At 35.8% G+C, this 21,994-nt stretch overlaps 1 protein-coding gene across 2 annotated transcripts; it reads right to left on the bottom strand.

Annotated features, from left to right (window-relative positions):
- Positions 1 to 1,911: 1,911 nt before the first annotated feature.
- On the bottom strand, positions 1,912 to 20,221 carry PHOT1 (phototropin 1). Of its 2 annotated transcripts, none has more exons than XM_086576939.1 (24): positions 19,784 to 20,221; positions 14,498 to 15,305; positions 14,135 to 14,317; positions 13,657 to 13,748; positions 12,840 to 13,107; positions 10,889 to 11,105; positions 10,695 to 10,765; positions 10,497 to 10,603; positions 10,238 to 10,287; positions 10,005 to 10,109; positions 9,759 to 9,818; positions 9,591 to 9,680; positions 8,965 to 9,041; positions 8,667 to 8,751; positions 7,142 to 7,222; positions 6,904 to 7,007; positions 6,436 to 6,485; positions 5,849 to 5,955; positions 5,621 to 5,740; positions 3,667 to 3,718; positions 3,434 to 3,546; positions 2,594 to 2,734; positions 2,244 to 2,377; positions 1,912 to 2,146 (listed from the first exon to the last, which is right to left on the bottom strand). In XM_086576939.1, the coding sequence occupies exons 2-23, from the start codon at positions 15,301 to 15,303 to the stop codon at positions 2,273 to 2,275; spliced, it is 3,084 nt and encodes a 1,027-aa protein (XP_086433065.1). In that variant the 5' UTR covers positions 15,304 to 15,305; positions 19,784 to 20,221; the 3' UTR covers positions 1,912 to 2,146; positions 2,244 to 2,272. The 2 variants fall into 2 exon arrangements, with proteins under 2 accessions (XP_086433065.1, XP_086433066.1); XM_086576940.1 differs by lacking the exon at positions 19,784 to 20,221 and adding an exon at positions 18,895 to 19,119.
- Between the last annotated feature and the right edge of the window lie 1,773 nt (positions 20,222 to 21,994).

The raw sequence follows: 21,994 nt of genomic DNA, 5'->3' as shown, positions 1-21,994 counted from the left end.
CTCAAGAAATTTGAATATAAATCATTTGGACAATTTTACTCATGCTATCTATTTTAAACACTAACTTGATTTCTTGTTAAACAAAATATATATTATATTTGAGGAGAAGAGATGGACTATCAAAAAAAATAAATGATAAATAAATTTATTTAAAATATACTTTCACAAATATATTTTAACGGTTTATTTTCATATTTTGTTTATTTTTAGAATATATATATATATGTAATTCTATTTTTAACAAAGTGGATATCATTCACCAAAAAAAAATGAAAAAACCCGTGACGCCAACATCAAATTTTGAAGAACCTATTTTGAAACCATAAAAGTTAAGGTAGGAAAGTAGATGGGTTCTTAAGATTGGGTTCTTAAGAAAGGGCAAGAAGAGACTTTTTTGTTTCAAGTATTAGAATTCAGCATTCAGAAGAAATTTTGGTCTTTGAATCTTTGAATGCTAAAAGTACCACTTAATGCTTAAACTACTTAAAAAAAACAAACAAGTTTTGAGCCTCTGAATGCTTAAAACTTAAGTTTAAGAGGCTCTGAATGCTGAATTCAAAAAAAACAAACAACCCCTAAGAAATTTAGATACAAAGCCAGAGTTAATGTTCATACTTTTGTTTGGTTATTATTTTTGTATAAACAAGTGCCATAGACATGGCAGCTTTGAGAAAATGTAACCAATGCTATCTCTTTTTCTGCTGATGAAGAGACAGAGAGAGAAATTAAGAATGGACAGCCTGATACTTCAGATGTAGCTGAATCGAAAAGAAAAAAAGATTCTAAATAACTTACATGTTCCCCGACGCCTTGATGTGAACATTGATGAAGGCTCTAGTAGTCAGGATGTGGTCAAGGAGCCTGAAGTGTTGGAAATTCAAAATAAACAAAAGAAAGAAGAGTCTCCTTCAATTGGGGAATTGCGCGATTCTGGTTTAAATAGGAACCCTGAAATTCTACCTGCTGTAGAACCTGTTCAAGCTCCTCTTTCTCGTCGTCCAGCTAGCCTTGGTGGCACTGCTCTATTGATTGCTCATTTTGATGTTATATAGACACATTTTGTAAAACTATATTTACAGTCACTGAATTTTTATAGACATTTTTTTGACATTTGAGTTCTAATCAGGTGACGCAGGTTATGGAAATATGAATTTACATATGCAAATATGAAGTTACATATGTACATACAAATTTATATATGCAAATATGAAATTTCATAGACATTTTTTCTGACATCTGACAGGTGACACAGATTATGTAAATATGAATTTTCATATGTAAATATAAATTTACATATGATGACGTCATATGTAAATTTTATATTGTCATATGTAAATACAAATTTACATAGGATAACGTCAGCCCGGTTTGTCCTTAAGTCGAAATTATAAGTAAAGATTGATGACGTCAGCCCGGTTTTTACAAAGATATTTTGGTCTGTTTTGGCTTTAATGTTATGTTTTAAATAATAGGGAGGTTTTATGCATGTGTTCGGTTAGAGGGGGTTTTTATACTAGTTATGTATCAACTAGGGAGATTAAACCCAAAATCTGTTTTATAAATTGCAAGCAGTCTAAGTCTAAGCCAATGACTTTCAAACCAAGAAATTAGTCGCTGCTTACAGCGAAGGTTGGAAATCAGATCTTACTTAATCCGGCCAGATGGCAAAAGATTAAACATGGGCGGTGGGCCGATTGAGTTACCTTTAGGCCTTAGTAAATATAAATGGACCTTTCTGGATCATACGTGTAAGTGTGTAACGTCAGAACTCAGAATCACAAGGCATTACTGTAGGACTTCTGCATTACGGAGGTTTACCAAAGAGGGTTCTTGCCTACAAAACAGGTTGAAAAGTGTCGGGGTCACATTGCGAATACAGATCAGTCTGGATAGAAAAGTGTTGGCTTCAAATGGCACGAAAAGAATACAAATTTACTAATGAAAAACTGGAACTGCGTCCTTCTGGTGTCAAGTACAAAAATTTAAGGTACAGTTTAGTATTACAGCGTACAGAACACTAAGGAGCACACGTCACAAATAGTGCGTAAAAGAAAGAGGCAAACTCCAAAAAAAAATCTAATGAACGAACAGAACCAACATCTGATGCAAGCTTTGTGCCACTCCTCTACCCTTGACAAAGTGCGATCTGTAGCAGAATGATAGCGTAGAATGAGAAAGACATTTGAGTGCAATAGTAACAACTTATGCTGGTTGTATTTCAAGAAGTATTAGTGGCTCATTACCTGACTGAAGACGCACAGAAGTCTGCCTCTTAGAAAACATTTATTTGAAGATCAAGAAGCTCCGGATTTACCACTTTCATTTCCTTCTCAGTTTCGGCTGTCTCAAGGCTAGGAGCGTCAAGTACAGGGGGGTTCTGGACACAAAATGCAATAAACAGAATCACATGGATGATCAATGATGAACAATACGAAGATAAAGTACTAGTGCTGTATTTGGAAGAAAAACTTCAGGGACTCATATGTTTATCAAGTTTTACTCGTTGATAGTTAAATTTCAGTTGGGAACTTCCGAATATCATATATTCGATGTTGGCTTAATTCATTATATTCTCAAGGTTTAGAGATCTAACCACGCATCGGACTAGAGCCCAGTTGACACCACGGAAAAATGAGTGCTGTTTGACTTCATTTGATCCTTCTCGCGAGCCTAATCTGTTTCTGGGATCCCTGTGCAGTAACCTGTATATTAACTGCCTTGTCTGGAGGCTTACCTGCATGGAAACACCATTATGTCACATAAATGGAAGAATATAATTTTCTAGTGAAAATTCTTGATTACATGGAACTACAGAAGCATATATGAGAATTTTTCACAACCTTCAAGAGCACTTGTGAAGAAGTTTTTCATAAGAGTTTCCCCATGCCCTCCCTATGTAATGTTTTCTTCCAAATAGTTCTTGAAGATGGAGAAAAAATCCATCACAAGCTACCTCATGATATTTTCTTCTAAAACGTAGGTTTTCCAGGGAATAGCTTCTTTGTGCAATCAAACACACCTAAAACTGAAAACATATTTTTGAATCTGGATCACTTATACTCTCAATAGATTGTGATTAATTATATGATGAAAGTCAACATCTGACAAGCTAATTATGTCTGTAAGATGACGTTCAGCTATATGTTATTGTTATATTAATTCTTTCTTCTAATTATGACTTCTTGAACGACAGGGAACGTCATCCTTTCTTTGCTACTCCACATGGCTAATTAAGTCGATATACAAATTGTCATTTTTATTTTCTATGGAACCTCTATTATCATTCTCATATACATACACAATACAAAAAACTAGAAAAATGAATACGAAAGACAAAAAGGACAGTCTAAAATCTTACTATCTTTATGCAAGTAACCATTAACTATACAAAGACCATTAGTTTAACTTAGAACTAATATAGTACAGCTCTCACCGGAGTACTTCCTGGAAATTTGATGTCCTTGTGGAGAATATTGGCAAATGTCTTTTGTCTAGTTTTTCCTCGAAATGGTGTATACCCATACAGCATTTCATAAAGAAGAATTCCTGATAGGAAAATCACATCGAGTCACTTAGAATAGCCTTTAATTGAAATAGAAATTCATCAATGAGAATAAAATTGCAGTTCGTGCTCAAGTAGTAGAAATCAGAGTTAACAAAATTTACCAAGAGCCCACCAATCAACAGCGCTGGTATGTCCCGCTCCAGTAATAATTTCCTAAAAAGTCAGTTGAAATTTTGGTTAAGATAGTACTGATTGAACAATTCTTATAAAAGATCATAACTGTAATATAATTTATGCTTACGCCAATCTATGCTATCACTTGCAAAAGAACGTCTGTCTTTGTTTTCATCTTGTTTATAGAATCTTTTTTCTTTAAAAGGCATGCTACAATATTTGAATAATGCTAAACATAGAGCTTCTCCAATCCATAAGTAAATGATCAATAACCTTTTTTGAGTTTGGTCTAATACTCATCCTCAGTGCTGAAGCAGACAGTCAGCATACATAAGTTGTCGACAAACCTCAAGGTAAACTTCTTGATCGATTTGTTGATGAGGAAAACCTAGGAAGCACGGATACCGATACGCGACACGGATATGCAGACACCGCATTTTTCAAAAATATAGGACACGGATACGTCATGGACACGTTTGAATAATATATATATAAATATTATATAATTGAGCATTTTTCACCAAATTCAAATTAAAATGGCAATTCTACTTCATAAAATGACCAATTCAAACACATTAAGCAGCAACTTACATGTATAACTTGGATTCACTTCATCTTTCTTCTCTTGCATCTCTTCTTAACTTGGATTTTATTTAACTTGTTTTTTTTTTGTTGAAGTTCCAAAAAAATTTCTTGTATGTGTGAGATTACTGTCCCCCGTGTGTCGGAAATTAAAAAATTAATTATAAAATCGGATACTCCAAATCGCGTATCCAACACGTATCGGGGCGTATCCGTGTCGGACACGGATACTTCACCCTTAGGGACGTATCGGTGCTTCATAGAGGAAAACCGCATGGCTTACTTCCTTGAAGAAAATATATGTAGGAAATGTGTGTAAATTTTAAACCTAACACTTGGGTGGTTTAACCCTTACTTCTCATGAAGTACAATGTACGCCTTTAAAAGCTTAAAGGCCAACAAAATGGGTTAGAGTTTACCATTTGGTAGGAGCACTCACATTTTTAAATTTTGGAACAAGATAATACTGGATTAAGCATGTGCGTGTGTGTGTTAAATGAGGACGCATATTTCTTTAGCTTGGAGCTTGATCCTTTGCGGGAAAAACAAGGTGGAAATGAAAAGGAAACAAGGTAGGAGAAACTTTTGGAGCATGAAAAAAGAAAAATTGCAGATGAAACTGCAACATGCAGAATACCTAAGAAATTTAAGACCGAGACTGTTAGTGTGTGAACCGAAAAGAGAAATAGTTCCACATGGAAAAAGAAAGACGTTCATCATGGGTTGATATAGTGGGATTCTAACCAACAAGTACCGAGGCCTTTTCAGATAAAAAAAACTCCACACCCATGGCTAAGTTATAGCCCAAGCCCAATGGGTGGTCAAGTGGGGGACAATATCAGTACTAGTGATCCCATGGGTATGGAGGCCCGGCCTGGTGGGTGTGCCAAGGTCCTAACAGAGACAATCTGGAGGCCAACTTTCTCGTTTTATCCAAAGAGAGCCTTTTTCGAAGATTTCTTCTGTGGTTGCCACATAAAACAATCCCTGCTTCAATTTGCAATCTAGTTTTCGTTCAAGTTGACAATCATCATCCATCGCCAAATTTTACAGTCTTTTATGAAAGGAAACTCTTGATAGGGTCCCAATGATTACGTCATTATTACCAATATCATTTGGTTGAGAAGAGTTAAATGACTACCCAAATGCATGAAAAGGCACGCTGACTAGTGTCAAAGGCATTACTGCCATTAGTGCCAGAAGGTGTGGATAGTAACACTTAGTGCTGGTAAAGATTAATCCCAGAGGCTTTCCATCCTCTTTGGTCTATAATAATTTTGTTTGAAACAAAAGGAATTACAGTCATAACCAAATTTTATCTTGCAGAATGTAATATGAAGGTTTAGATAACAAACAGACCGGTGCTATGTACTCCTCAGTGCCAACGAAAGAGTTCGATGCCCGCACGGGTTCAGCCACAAATATTGGTGGAATTTGACCTTTCTGTTGCTTTTTCTTATCCTGGTGTGGAATTAAAAGCTGCAAGAAAATCATTTACTCATTACTCTTTGCAACAGCAATGCACTATGAATAAGAAGCCGAAATAAAAAAAAGAATGAAGATTGAAAATTGAATTTTGTAAAACACCTGTGGTTTGCATGATGTCAAACATGAAAGATCAAAATCTGTTAACGCTACATGTCCATTTTTTTGGAGTAGCACATTTTCAGGTTTCAAGTCCCTGTAAATTATACCTGCAAATAGGAAAAAACATTGCACAATCACTGGACTAATAAGCCCCTCAAACTAGAGAAATTTTGTTTAAACATAATAATGCTCCCATTTTGTTGTGTTTGACCGTTCGTTAATGTTTGCTTTGATTAATTAGGGACTCCATTAAAGAAGTGCTATGTCATGCAAGATGTCAGGATGAAGCATAAATAGACAAAACTTGCATAAGGCAATTGTTACAGTGATACCAAGTAAAAGCAGTCGAAAACCTTTTGAAAATAATACACAAGATCGACCTAATAAAAAAAACTTCTATAATATAATTAGAAGAGCTAAATATCTGATTAATCAATACTAGAAGAAAATTCGTCGATCTAGATTTATCATTTTTTTATGTTTCACGAAAAGAAAATGAAAGATGATATTCATTTTGAGAACATAGTAGCTGTATCAACTTTGAAGTCTGTATGCTTGACAGAATAGATAGAGAACTTGCAGTATACCTTGACAGTGAAGGTACTCCAGTGCGACAACTACTTCAGCAGCATAGAATCTATGGTTTCCAGGAATTAGGTATCAGTTTCAATTTTAAACCAGGAGTATGCATTAAAAAATTTAACAAGAAAATATCAGTTTGATATTGATTACATCATTAAACAAAATACCAAAATTCCTTTTACACAATATCATCAGTACATCCTACAACAATGCTTTATGCACACACAAAGAAGGCCATATATAATAACTCCAAATACCAAACTTTGAAATACTCTAAGCTTCTAAGAAACAGAACGTTTACTGTTAACTAAAACACCATCCATCCCTTACACTCACTACTGGGTCACATACCTATCTCCAACAGACATAAGACGGAAGTAATCACAATCTTAGAAAAATTGATAGCTCATACTACAAGTAAATGTTTGGAAATAGTACTCCGTGTTAAGATTATGAGAAGCAAGTAGCAACACCTGACAGCATCTTCCTTGAGGACCTTCTTTGGTTGTCTGTCCAAAAGCATAAAGAGCTCTCCACCAGGGCAATAATCAGTTATCAGACATATATGCGTCTTAGTCTGGAAGAAAGAGCAAAAGAAAAGCATATCAAAATATAAATAGACAGAAGTATGACTTAGGGAAAAATTACTAGACACATTAAGCTTCGCTATCTATATATGTCCTCAACAAATAATGATCAATATTGACACACCTGAAATGAAGCATATAATGCAGGAAGAAAAGGGTGGTCCAGCATGTCAAGAATCTCCCTTTCTGCACAAGCTCTGTGTACCTGCAAAGAAGGCCAAACTTTAGAAAATACTTGTTTGAAGCTCCTAGCTTTAACAAGGTTGCTGCTTATTGCAAGAACTTTAAGAAAAATAGGAGCAGGATTTGGACTTGAAACATTCACCACAAAAAATATTTAGTGCTTCTTATATATAATGATGTAGAATAATACTGCAAATTGAAATTTGAAAAGAAATTGACCTTTTGCAAAAAAAAATGGGCAAAAGGAAAAAGAAGAAAAAACAAAGAAGATGGTGAATAACCTGTAGAGTATATTATTTGGATTATTTCTATGAGTAATCCAAATTAAAAGTGTAATAATAGTTACTCCTAAGAGTAACTGTGAGCACAGATGTACTGCTAGATGTCTAAGACTCTCTAGATATCTAAGATCACCTCGTTCTCGTAAAGAGAAAAAAATAGTGGTTCACTTGTAAAATACAATGGGACTTCTGTTTTCATTTAAGTATAGAAGGGTATACAACGGACCAATCTGCCACAATGATAAGGTATGTTGCTATTTATTAGGAAATAGCTATATGAAATAAAGGTGAAATATACATATGGAACCAGCGATGTCATGGTTTAACAAGATGATCATTAAGGGGTTGTTTGTTTTTTTTGAATACAGCATTCAGAGCCTATTAAACTTAAGTTTTAAGCATTTAGAGGCTCAAAACTTGTTTGTTTTTTTAAGTAGTTTAAGCATTCAATGGTACTTTCAGCATTTAGCATTCAGCACCAAAGTTTCTCCTGAATGCTGAATTATAATACTTGAAACGAGAAAGTCCCTTCTTGCCCTTTCTGAAGAACTCAATCTCAAGAACCCATCTACTTTCTTACCTTGACCTTTATGGCTTCAAAATAGATTCTTCAAAATTTGATGTTGGCGTCACAGGTTTTTTTCATTTTTTTGGCTGAATGATATCCACTTTGTTAAAAATAGAATTATATATATATTTTCTGAAAGTAAACAAAATAAAAAAATAAACCGTTAAAATATATTTGTGAAAGCATATTTTAAATAAATTTATTTATCATTTCTTTTCCTCGATAATCCATATATTTTGTTTTACAAAAAATCAAGTTAGTGTTTAAAATAGATAGTATGAGTAAAATTGTCCGAATGATTTATATTCAGCCTTCAGAGCCAGGTTATTCTAACAGAAAACAAACATGTTTTTTCAGAATTCATCAATCAGCATTTAGCATTCAGAGGATGGGCCATTTAGCATCCAGCATTCAGCATTCAGAGGCTCAGAAAAACAAACGACCCCTAAGTAATAATTGCAAAGCAGAACTCGAAAGAAAATTGTCAACACTCAACAAACAAGGAAAATGATGGTTCTATGACACTTGCAACAACTGTCGTCACATGTTATTGTAGTTATGAGCAGTTTCCCATTTATAGAACGAGAAAACAAAGTTTTAAGATTTTCAGTTCATACCTTGTTACGGTTGAGCATAACACCCTTATCCATAGCTTTCATTGCAAAGTATTCTCCAGTTCCACACAATTCCACCAAATGAACACTGCAATACAAAAGATCATTTGAAATTTTCTAGTACATCAGAATGAATTATCAGAAACAAGCTCATTCAATAATTTCGTTAAGTATTACATTATGATGACAAATCAACGAAATAATGACTTGAACCTTTTATTTAAGGAAACATAACATTGTAAGAGTTGTGTACTTTCTTCAGGAATATTTGATAACAAAACTGAGAAAGGGAAGAACAAACCTCCCTGTGTCGCCAGACCCAAGTGATTTTACAGGCTTAAAATGTTGAAGTCCTATCTGTTCTCCATTATCTAGAATCTGGAAAGCACATATTACATTAGGATTTAAAATTGAAGACATTTCTTACCAATTAATTTATCAAAATATAAAGTGTTAGAGATATTTAGTCTCACATTGGATATGTTAAGTCATGCATAAAAATATATAAATCTTGGGGACTCTCCACATATCACCAATTGGTTTTAAGTTGGATGTCCATCTTTTATATAGTATCAAAGCGGGCTATTGTGTTTGGCCCAAAGGGCCTGTTGTTTACTCCATGTAACCCAAATATGGTTGTCCACGTGTTAGGCTCAAGTGCCACGCATAAAAATATATAAATCTTGGGGCCTTTCCACTTATCACCAATTGATTTTAAGTTGGATGTCCATCTTCTACATAAATAAAATAATTCTTATAGACATACATAAACCTGGTATGAAATTATGAATACAGTATCAGGTTTATTACAGAACCAGACTTTTCTTAAAGACATTTATATGATTCACATTTTTGCAATATGGCCGGATGAACCCATGAGAGAAGATTTCGGTTAAATATGTACATATGTGCTGAAGAGTTGTATACCTTTTGAATAGCTCTCCATGATTGGCTGTCCCTCCTGTGAGGCTTCGGAAAAACTGTCTTCGAATGATTGATCCATAAGTCCTCTGGTTTCTACAAGGTACCCATGAAAGTTACACTACAGTCATAAGTTTGTACAATTACTTATTTGTATGTTAATGTTGCATATACCATATTAGCATCTGGAAGTTCTCTGACTGCTTCATCAACATTTACAGCAGTTTCTTTTACCTGTGCATGGACAATTCAACAATAAGCTTTCGGCATTTTATGTAAACATATCTGATATAGAGATAACGATGATTTTAAGATTTCTAGAGGAAACGAATTAGTTTATGGAAATGAACATTGGCACTCGTAAGAAATATCGAAAGTATGCTAGTGAAGATACTTGACAAGTTGGTAGAAAGTAGAGACCAGTTTTGCACTTTCTTTTGCTGTAGCATCTGGAATACAGTTGTGAAGTGGCTCGACATGTTCACTACCATCAAGTTGTACTCCAATAAAATACTGTACTTCTCCCTGTTTAAGGAAAACACAAATTAATATGATAAGATATATTTGTGGGTTTCATTGTGGTAAAAATGTAAAAATTAGAAAGTTGTATCATGGACTCCACAGTTTAAAGTAACATTTGAAAGGGCTGTTACCTTCTGGTCACGCATGGGCTGTAAATGGAATAGATTCCAGAACTTATTCCCTGTTGAGAATTCAATTATCCACTTTATCAATTATAGAAGTAAAAAAGAGAAACCGAAGCAAGGTAGGTAAGCATCCTGATCTTAATAATGCCAGAGCAAACATCATCCAGTTGATGTCAATTTAGACAATACAAATTCATCTTTTGTGCTTGGTGGATGACACACACGTGCCGCTGAGTAGCAAGTAGAAAATTCAAAATAGGCTTACCACTTTTTGTGTAGTTGATGAGTTGCACTGTGACATCGGTTTGGTTATCAATAGCTTGTCTTATTTTTCTTACAGTCTCTGGATTAGTCTCAGGGCCTTGGAGAAATCTGCATGAGATTAAATAAGATAATTTGAGCAGCCTATAGAAACAAAACAAGTAGAAAAAGGCTCTTCTTTGTGTCACATGCATATATACACCTGCAGTTTCTTCCTAAGATTTCTTCACGAGTGTACTCTGTCAGCTCCAAGAAGCTGTCCGATGCAAATATCTATAATGTCCAATACTCAGTATACTAGAATAACAAAGAAACATCTTCTATACCAATGCATTTAGATTTTACATGTTAAAGTATTAGTTAATCAAGAAATCTAATAAAATGTGTATTACTTACAATGGGGTTATCAGGCAACCTTGGATCAGTAATGACAAAATTCTTCTCTATACGTTCAAGAGTTGTAGCTAGATCAATACCCCTTCTCATTTCCTTCTGCCTTACTTTGTCATCTACACTGTCTGGTCTCTCATCATCCTCATCACTTTCCTCATCTCCCATGCTAATTTCGACGTCTCGGTCTTCCACGTCTGTGTGTCCACTTTTTCCTTTAAGACTGGCATAACAAACAACATACTCTTTATTAATGAAGGACACTATAGCTTTTTTTTTTTATTAGACACCACTATGAGGATATAACAATCTGAGTGAATATATCCAATTATTGTCATCCTTATGTTGAACTTCTCTAGTTAATAAGAGTTCAGCTTATATGCGTGCAAGTCAAGTAACTTTACTTCATAGCCAGCACAAGGTAGGGAAAGCAGAAGAAAACCAAAATCATAAAAGAAAATGGGGAGATACTAGAAAGATGCTCGAACTCTTTGTTTGGAGAATTCACTAGGAAGTATCACCTCAACCTAGTTACTCTCAATCCCAAATGACTTCAACTTAGAGATTACACCAAAGAAGTCACCCACCCAAGAATCTTGTTATCACAACAAACACAATAGAGCAAAGACTACTAATTTATCCTTAAGCAATCAATAGCAAATAATAAATATGGAAGTAAATGCAAAAAGACACAGATTTAAAGTGGTTCGGTAAATGCTAACTACATCCACACAAGAGCCGAGCTTCCACTATAGTAAAGATTAGAGAATTTACAAGAGTTACAAGAATTAAAAACAAGCAACCTCACTCAAACCCTAGCTCCCTAGCTCAATAGAACTCCCACAATTCCCTTGACAATGAATCTCTCAAAGTTGTCTCAAACTAAACCTTAAGTTCCTTTATATAGGTCCCTTAGAAAATAGGAGAAAATCAAGTGGATCTGGGTACGGGTACGTCATTTCTTATGACATATGGTTGACACAGCATTGTTTCGCCAAACAGTAGAATGGTGAGACTCAACTCCAAACCATATGACAAAACATATGTCACTTTTACTGTCATATACCCACTGTGTCATTATCACTGTGATATATCGTCCTTTCTTCCTTCTGCACATTGCCATGGTTGGATGTGATTCCACCATAGCAAAACTCAACGGGATACACCATCCTAACACTCTTGACCTCAGGACCACTCAGATGCTATGAGACCTGGGCGCTAGCATCCGGCATTCGTGCAGAACCATCACCTACTACCAAAATCTGTATCTTAGAAAATAATCCTCTTTGTTTAATATAATTTCAAATTTTACTCAATTGAACTCAATGAAGCTTCGAGGTATCTAAGCTTACACCTAAAGGTGAACCCCTAGCTCTCCATTTAAAAGATCAAGATTATTATGGAACTGAGGACAAAATATTAGATTTAGTAGTTTTTCGAGACATGAATATCCACAAAAGCCATGGATTTTAGAGGGGCAACTTGGTGCTTCCATTGAATTGCGTCCTTAACAGTTTTCTGCAGTTCTCAATCACAATATAAATTGAACACTGAACACATCTATTGCACCTAGCTTTTTCTTCAGTAACAAACTTTGGATTTTGGAATTATTCCATGTGAGGTCATTTTAGAAAAAGTTCTGCTATAAATCTAGAAAAGCAAAATTACTTAAAACAATCAACGACGAAATTATATATAAATAACTTGTGTGGGAAAAATGTACAAAGAAAAAAACACTGATTAAAGAAAAAGAGAAATCCAACTAGAAAAATAGCAACACATACCCCATATTTGTCCCCATGATTGCAACTCATAAAAGGTCATTATACTTTTCATTTGTTGATTAGATGAACTTTAGTTTGAAAAATTTAGTGATTAGAATCTGATTTAGTTTACTAGTAATTTTCCCTTGCAGCACCAGCATAATAAACTATGTCCAAAAATTAAATTAGCGTACCCCATAAAAGAGCGTAACCCAGATTTTCTTGGTTTCTTTTCAGGCAACTCGCTGATTCGGTGCATTGAGCTTCTAGAATTCCGTCTAGGAGGAGGCACATTCTCCGAGTTTCTTCTCCCTGGGACCTCCGGTCTTGTTGCGCCTCCACCACCCTCTGATTTCCTCGTGAATAGTGGTCTGTTTGTTGACTCTGAAAGTGGGCCGGTGGGTTGCTTTACTGCCAGCACAAGTTCCGAAACTGAACTAGTTGCCATCTCTTTTTGCCGAGCTGCAATACGGAAATGTTAGTGGACCAAAATCCTGGTCACAACAGAAGTTGATACTTTGAAGATAGGAGAGCCGTGAATCTTTTAAACAATGATTTGAGTTGTTAATCATGTTATTTTCAGCTATGCCATTGCAGTTCATCTTTGCTTCATATATTATCAGTTGATTTAATATTTGACCAGATTTATGTTTTGTGATGAACTACTAACTTTGCAAACTACCATAACTAATTGAGTTCTCTTATAAGTTCAATGTCTTATAAATACTTTTCATAATGCAATAAAAAAATGTAAGACGTCAGTGTACGAGTTTCAAATGGAGCATTATGGAGCATTTCCCTTATACAGAATTACAGACTAATCCTTCTTTTTTTTTTTTTTTTTTTTGATATGAATCTCAACTTCAATTGCATGTACCATTTACTTTATTTCATTCGTTGGTTACTTATCCTGTCAACAAGATGTTTTATATCAATAAAAATATGATATCCCATAGTGAAGAAACAGTAAAATTGTGGCATATATAGGAGATATGGGAGTGCATGGAATACCATCATATCGAATTAAAGATTCCGGCAATCCATTAGGCCGCACCATCTTATCTTTAGCCCCCTCTGTATGTTTGCTGACTTCTACTTGCATTCTGTGAAACCAAGATACAGAGCCATTCAAGTTCAACAATAAAAAGGAAAATCATCCATAAAAACTACAAGTTGACATATGAACATGGTTCGGTCCATTCACATATTAACAAATGCGTTGTGTTCGACATTCTACAAGTATTATTTTGTCAACCAAACATGGATTTATTGTACTCAGCTGCATATAAAAGAGAATTAGTGTAATGAGACAAATCTAGCAATTAATGATGATGTGAGTGACACAAAACTTTGTGTTTTGAAATATGACAGTCTCTATTAATTCAGATCACACATTTTACTGAATTTTAGCATATATCCCAGGGTCTGATTAGTTAATTCCTCAAAATTTAAGTTTTATTCACGACGGATAGAGTGATGATAAACTTACCCGATAAACTTGAGAATAGAGCCCGATTCGTCCTTGATGGGAGCAATTGTGAGAAGGTTCCAAAAGGGGGTCCCGTCCTTCTTGTAGTTCAATAATCGTCCACAATAACTCTCCCCAGTTTCTAAACATTTCCTTATCTTGGCTACATCTTCTGGATCCGTTCCAGAACCTTGAAGGAAACGACTGTACATTCCGACCGACAATGAACACACTCTTAATACGTAATGTAACCGATCACTTAGTACTACTGTAGTTACTATCAAAACAAATACTGAAACTTCATCAAAGATGATTAATTAGAAAGAAAAGAAAAGTAGGTATATATAATGTAACATAGAAAGAAATTAAAGAGACAGAACGCACCTGTTTCTGCCAATGACCTCTTTGGAGGTGTAACCAGTCATCTTAAAGAAGCCAGCACTAGCATACAATATGGGGTAATCAGGTTTAGTAGCATCAGACACTACGAAAGTTTGTTGGAAAGTGGACAATGCGTCCTTCAATTCCTCTGATACTCTTGGAAATGCTCTGTCTCTCCCTGCACCACCTCCCTGATCAGAGTCCTCAGAGCTACGAACTGAGTTGTTGGAATTCCTCCTAGACGACTCAGGTTTATTTATCCCATCATGATCACCACCAGATGTCCTTACACCAACTCCCTGGGGCTTCCCCGTCTCTTCATTAGTCTTAAGTACTAAACCCCACTCAGCTGCTCTTTGTGCAGCATGACCAATCTCATGCTCAGGATCATCATTATTATCATCATCAGTTGGTTTTGCAATTGCTTCTTTTTTATTTATCATCAAGACTGGGGAGGACGAGGAGACAGCTGTCGTCTTGTTGGTGAGTGGTGCTGGTGGGTTTGGCTCTTTGAGGGCCATCCATGATGTGTTGATCGCCTGATGATCACTTGCCGATGTTATACTACCACTACTCGACGACTTGGGAATGAACTTGTTATTGGAGGGTGGCAGTGGTTCATCAGCAGTTGGTTCTTGAACATCACCAGGTGTTTCACGCCTCCAAGATTGCCATGTGGGTGGTGGTGGACGATATGCTGAAGTGGTGGACCTGTAGGTGGAAGGATTGAACACTTCAAGTGAACCGCGGGAGTCTCTTGGTAAAGGTGTTGAAGCTGATGGTTTGGCGGGAAGATCTGATGGATTCATTTCTGCACAGATATCATAAGAAAATATTAAATATGAATACGTTAACTACGCAGTGGGACCACCTAAGGGTGTCAGAATGTTGAGATTTACAATCCCATACGGATAGTCTAAAACCTCGTGTAATAACAAATAAATCGTGATGAGTGGGTCCCCCCTCTACTCATAACTCATTACCGATTGCTTTTGAGTTGGATGTCCAAACTTAATACAGAATCACCCTTAGGCACTCAGCCCGACTCTGACGCAACCTTCAAAACTTGCCTAGTATTTCAAGCTTCGAGGGTCGGACCGGCTTGACCTTCCCCAGGTTGGGGCGCAGGCCAATGCACAAATTGTCAAGCCCCCCACCCCTCAACCTGCTCAACCTTCCCAGGTTGGGACTGGGACCGATATTGATTTTGGATTTTTTTTTAATAACAATACGAATTCAATAAAAATATTTTCAAATGACAAAATTGCATTCCGCTATTGATTCACGTGTGCAACTAAACGATATAAAACCCACAAAAAAAGTTTCAAAATCTCATACGTACATAAAAAACTTATTAAGATTACATAAATCTATCAGTAAATATATTTGATATAATAAAATATTAGAATGTAATAATAAGAACGACAAACTTAAGATTTAGGCGTCTCTTTTAAAGTTCTATTTACTATATATTGGTCGAAATTACAATAAGTATAATGAATATACTTGATAAGTGTTAAGGGACAACTGAGGGCTTAATGAGAGTCGGGATTAGGGCCGTGCAGAAGCTTCAAAGTCTAGGCCCTTATCCACCCATTAAAGTTTGAGAGATGGGTCGGTCATACCCTCAAATGTGTGAGTGCCGTGTTTTGTGGGCTTTTTCGCCAGGTTGGGAAGAGGGCTCGAGGGCCATTTTGACACCCCTACCTATAGCCTTTGAGGGGTAGGTTTGGGCCTAGGGTCTTGAAGGCTCAACTCAACATTCAACACGGCCCCTTATTGGGGATTGTTCATCCTTCTTTATGCCCTAGATTTTCCTGGCGTTATCGAATCTATCTCCTGATTTTGAATAACTTTCAATCATTCTTTTGCTATCAGTGTTACAGAATCACCAACCTCTATTGGCAAGAATAGAAAATTCAGAACAAACTAAATCCTTGGTGTGATGATCTCCAAGAACTCCAGATCATCCTCACTTATTAGTCCCAAATGGATTTCATGTCATTTGTTTAATATACATTCACTGCACACACTTTTATTGTTTAGTAAAGTTGAAGAACAAATTTTTAACTAGTATTACCCCCCCCACTAGATGAGCCAATTAGGATTTCCCCCCACTAGATGGGAAATTAGGGTCTCCCCCCTAAACACACGGTCAACTTGGTTTGACCGTTAACTTTCAAGTCAAACAATTGAAAATTACACAAATGTCCTCATTGTTTTCAAAAAGAAAATGTTCAATTTTAATTAGGTGGGAGCATTTATGTCATTTTCAATTATTTGACTTGAAAGTTAACGGTCAAACCAAGTTGACCGTGTGTTTAGGGGGGAGACCCTAATTTCCCATTTAGTGGGGGGTAACACTAGTTCATCCAAAACATATGTTCTCAGGTGTAAGGTTCGAGTGTCAGTTGCACAAGCAACAAGTAGGGTTTTCAAAGCAGTTTTTGAAACTTTTGTTTCGGTTACAGGAGTATTAGTTTTGATCGGATATTCTAACATGTCCATATTAGTTGTTGAATAAATCAAGAAAAACCAATCGGTTTTAGATTAAACACAACCAACATTAGTTTGGGTTTTAATAAGTTATCTGTAATAGAGGGAACGAGTCCTGAAGGGAATTAGGACGACAGTACATATGGGTGCTACGAGTTACACCCTGAAGGACTAGGGTCGAGCAAACCACACTCAGCCACGTGACAATTTCTTATTCCCAAGTACAAAATTGTTTCAAAACTCAACCAATGAACTCAAGTATAAACAATTTTAAGCCAGGTGATGTAGCATCAATGCAAAGAAAACTATGCATTACAAAGTTACAATACAAAGTAACATGTGCATTGAACTCTAAAGCAATAAATATGTGCATTCAGGTTCTCAGCATCGAATTATGACACATCGGCTTCTGTGTTGCGACATTGCGTGGCTTAAAATAGACTATTAGTTAATAGAGACGGTGGGGAATTCTCCATCTCGCTATCAGTTGATAAATAGCCAAGGCGACATTTGAACACGTCTGAACAAAAGAAACGTTTGGACGTCATTTTCTCTATCTATTTCTCAAATCACAATTTGAAAATTTTAAATTTGGACGACACTTGAAGTGACTGGCATCCCTCTTTAAATCAAACCTTTTTACATTTCAAGTGTTATCCTAGTTTAAAATCAAATTTTTTTACACTTCTCCGTTGGGACCAATAGAGAGTGGATATTTATGGGTTATACAATAATTTGCAATTAGAGTTTTTGGACGTCATTTTCTCTATCTATTTCTCAAATCACAATTTGAAAATTTTAAACTTGGACGACACTTGAAGTGACTGGCATCCCTCTTTAAATCAAATTTTTTTACACTTCAAGTGTTATCCGAGTTTAAAATCAAATTTTTTTACACTTCTCCGTTGGGACCAATAGAGAATGGATATTTATGAGTTATACAATAATTTGCAATTGGAAACCCCCCCCCCCCCCGGATTAGAGATACCCTAATGAGTTTTGTTTAAGAAATGAAGTGTAAAATCTCTTAGCCCCACATTGGAAAAACACAAGGAGTTGCTGAGTTAACAAATCTTGTGGTTACCTTATAGGTTGGGCCCAAAGAAATACGAGGGCATCTCCAATAGGGAGTGGAAAATTATACTTCTACATAGGCTCTACTTAGGTGTCATTAGGATTTTACAACTACAATTGCAAATTATTGTATAGCCCGTAAATATCCACTCTCTATTATTCCCAACAGAGAAGTGTAAATTATGATATCACCATTAAGAGAGAAGTGTAAATTATGATGATATCATTATCGTCATCATGGAGATCATAATTACATTTTGAAAAAGTAGATGAACTTCAAACATCTAACTTTCAAGGTCAGAATCATGGCAAATGATAAAAATAGATCATTCCGAAGATAGCATCCGGTAGATAGACATAAACTCGTATCTCGAAAAAGAGACTCTGAGTGGCAAAAAATTAAAGAGAAAGTGGGTGGCGGGTATTTATCAAAATAATAACATTACCTTTTTATCCTTTAATGTTCTTCCACCCACCCCACCCCTTTTAACTTTTTCTCTGGGAAGAGGTTTCCTCTACTCCTAGCACAATCTAAAATGTACTGATTTAATCATCTTGTAACAGTGGAATTTTAGTCATATTATTAACAAAATTTAACACAACCCATTATTGGTACATCTCTTCATCTTGTTGAAGAATTAGTTCTACAATTTAGTATTATAATTTCTTGTCTTTCTTTCTTCATGTTGCACTTAAGACTTTCTGATAATCCTTTATGAAATTTTATCATTTAATTTCATTACAGTTCAATGTTCATTACCAAAAATAATAAATGAAAAATGGGAAAGACTTGAAGAAGAAGATGTGGGGACTTCATGTTGGTACTGTACAATAATTTGTTTTGGTCCTCGTCAGCTTCCAACTCAACATTTCGCTGAGGGTTAGCGCGCGCTCCTTTGGGTAGAGAGATCTATCTCTCCTAATCGGGACTCCACTGATCTGGCTATGTATCATGGGATATGGTCATCCGGCTGTACGCTGTACGTAATAAAATGGCGTGGTGTGGATCATGGCGACTGTGTAACAAAATGGTCTATTTGGCAAAAGGGTTGATCATTGATGAAAATTAAGTGTCATATCATTTCACGTGGGATTCGCAGCATGCAACAAAGGGGTTGCCCTCTTGCCGTGGGCAGCTAAGTGAAAGTAAGAAAAAGTAGGCGTGTATTGTCAGATCTAATCTTGTTTATGATGGGTACAAAAACAAAAGGTGTCTCGTCTTGTCATTTCCATGGTTGTTTGCTAGTTATGGCAGCAGGCCACACTACAACCATCTTTCAACGAGCTTTTGTATTTATTGAATTGACGACATGACCACATGAAGGCCAAAAGAAAACTTAATCTTGATTACAGACTTACTGTCAGTTTCCTGGCCACAAAAAATAATGATAATATATATTCTAACACAAAAATTAAAAGGAAAAGAATAAAGGAATAAGAATGTAGACAAAATGAAAAGAATGAATAAACTGAATAAATAAATAAAATAAAGGAACTCGGATATGATCAACTCTTATGTAGTAATATAGCTTCAAATCTTCACCAAAAAAACAAAAAGTAGCTTCAAATGATCAAGAAGCAAACAAGATATCTTTGAACTTCATAGAGAAGTAGCTAGAGAGCTTCAGCTTGATTCTGCTCTTATAGCTGGAAAGATGTATCCATAGATAGCTACACTAGCATGCAGAGAGAACTAAAGTAAAGAGGAGTATAACTCACCTTACACAAGAAGTAAACAAGTTGGATGTTGTGTACCACAGAAATGTCAGTCACTTTCTTCTTCTATCTAGTATTTTCTGCTAGTTGAAGTAGTAGTACTTCTGCTTTCTCAACGAAAGCAAAGAGGATCAGAAGTCGTAATAAAAGAGGAAAAAGTGAATGATTGAAGAATTGGCTCCCATATTTCACATGGTACTCGCACAAACTTCTACGTGTCCTGCCTGGTTTTACAACCTGGACTCAAGTGAGGTGGGGTTTATGAAGAAGATGTCTGTCATGGGTTCTGAGTCTGACATGCTCTTGTCTCTCGACGGCATGACGCAGAAGTCAGAAGTATCCAATTTGTTTAACCCACCACATTCACTTATGGGTTTTTTACCTAAAGTATACCTTCTTTTCTATTCTAACACTGACACCTCACACCCGCCTACTGTCCTCGCTGTATATTCTGCCTCTTTAATTGTCTTATTTTTGCGATGCCCGAATCTGGCCCAATAATTGAGTAACCGTAAAGCTGTATGGATTAGTTCGACTTAAACAACAAGGAACCCCACCCCAAATTGTATGGGTGCATTTCTATGCCAATTGGTGCAAGGGATGAAGGGATGGTACGGGTGTCTATTTTCGCCGAATTTCTGATTTTGCCCAATTCCAAAAAATAATCAGATCGGATTAGGATATAACTCTCAAATCCAATCCGAAAGTTTCAAAATGTTGTTGATCTGAAATTTCTGACATTATTTCTGATTTTTTGTGAAACCATATACTTATATAATATAACAAAACTCCATTGTCCATTTGATAAAATCATGACCATTCATTCATATGCTAGTTTTCTACACTAGCAAAACAAAACAAACAACTAAACAAATCTTAGTAGCTACTTCACTCCCTCTCTCTCCCACTCCTCTCAAACACTTTTTTCCCTCACCATGGTAAGTAGGGTTCTTAAATTAGCTTTTCATAAGAACATTTTCTATAATCTTTTTTTTTTAGTTTATCACATGTAAAGTTCTGGTTTTTTGAAGTTCCAAATTGGTTTAGTCAAATTTTCTTTTCCAAAAATAGTGGAAAGTAAAAAGATCTATGAAATTTACCAAGAATTCCAAAATTTCCGAGTTATTTCAAAATTTCTGAAGTTTCCGAATTTTGACAAATATTTTGATTCCGAAAAAAAATTGGATTGGATTTGGCTTGCATATTAGGTTCCGAAAATATTTGGAAAAATTTCCGAAAGAGGTCAATCCGATCCGAAGTCACCCCTATAATATGGTGAGGTTCTCCCTCAACAATCCTCCTTCGTAACTGACTTTGGTCATTTAATAATGAAAATATTTTACCAGATAAAAAAACTCGGCGGGTTAAAGGGATGTACGTCCGTTCAACCTAAGTCTCAACCCAATAAACGCAACGCAAGCCCAATCAGTTGGGTTAGATCATTAGGTTGAATTGGTTGGGTTTGTAAGATTAATGGTCTCATAATTAAGAAAGAAAACAAATTATAACAATAATAAAATGCATGAATGGTAACGAAACTTTACACCGAATCTTAATTTGAGGCATTAACTTTTTTTTGGGAATTCACCGGTAAATTCTTGATTGGTTTTGTTTTTCCTATGCGGTATAGAATCAACTTTACAAAAAGCTGAAATTCTTGCACTTCGCACTAGTTTGCAAATGTCGCAGAGACTGGGTCTTACAAATGTGATTTTTGAGACTGATTCCAAGTACATATACCAGTGAATTGCTTCTCAATGCTCACAAGTCCTACGGGAGATCTGTGCTCTCATTGGTGATATCAAAGAGTTGTTCCAATTAAACCCAATGCAACTTATACCTTGCAATGGATGTATAGGGAATGTAATTTTGTTGCAGATGCTATGGCTAAACTTGCTTCACAACAAGTGATTCAGCTTGGTCGTCTAATCTGCCTAAAAGTTTATCAAATTTAGATATGAGGGAATTTTCTTTATGGTTCTTGTGTGTGCATATTTTAGCAAATAGATATGTAACACGTGGCATCATCTTCTTAAGCCTCGGATATGGTCTTGGTGTGGGTAGAAAGTACCATAACACACTTCAAGTCCAGATCCTCTTACTTCCTAGGTTCGAAGTGAGGCAAGAAGAGAAGGTTCGTAGGCTTTGGAACTAGTTGGAGTAGTAGGTTCGTATAACCAACTCCTAACTATGAACTCCAAATCCGAAACTCCA

This window comes from Coptis chinensis, chromosome 8, assembly GCF_015680905.1.
Source record: "Coptis chinensis isolate HL-2020 chromosome 8, ASM1568090v1, whole genome shotgun sequence".
Lineage (NCBI taxonomy): Eukaryota > Viridiplantae > Streptophyta > Magnoliopsida > Ranunculales > Ranunculaceae > Coptis > Coptis chinensis.
This window is presented reverse-complemented; position numbering and strand designations above follow the sequence as displayed.

What these genes read in the sequence shown, in the direction of transcription:
- PHOT1 (XM_086576939.1), bottom strand. Translation starts at nt 15,303, where the DNA reads ATGAATCCATCAGATCTTCCCGCCAAACCATCAGCTTCAACACCTTTA. An exon ending in AACTTCCAGATGCTAATATG is followed by an intron (nt 9,681 to 9,758) that starts GTATATGCAACA and finishes GGTACCTTGTAG; the next exon opens with AAACCAGAGGACTTATGGAT. An exon ending in GGGCTCTAGTCCGATGCGTG is followed by an intron (nt 2,378 to 2,593) that starts GTTAGATCTCTA and finishes TTTTGTGTCCAG; the next exon opens with AACCCCCCTGTACTTGACGC.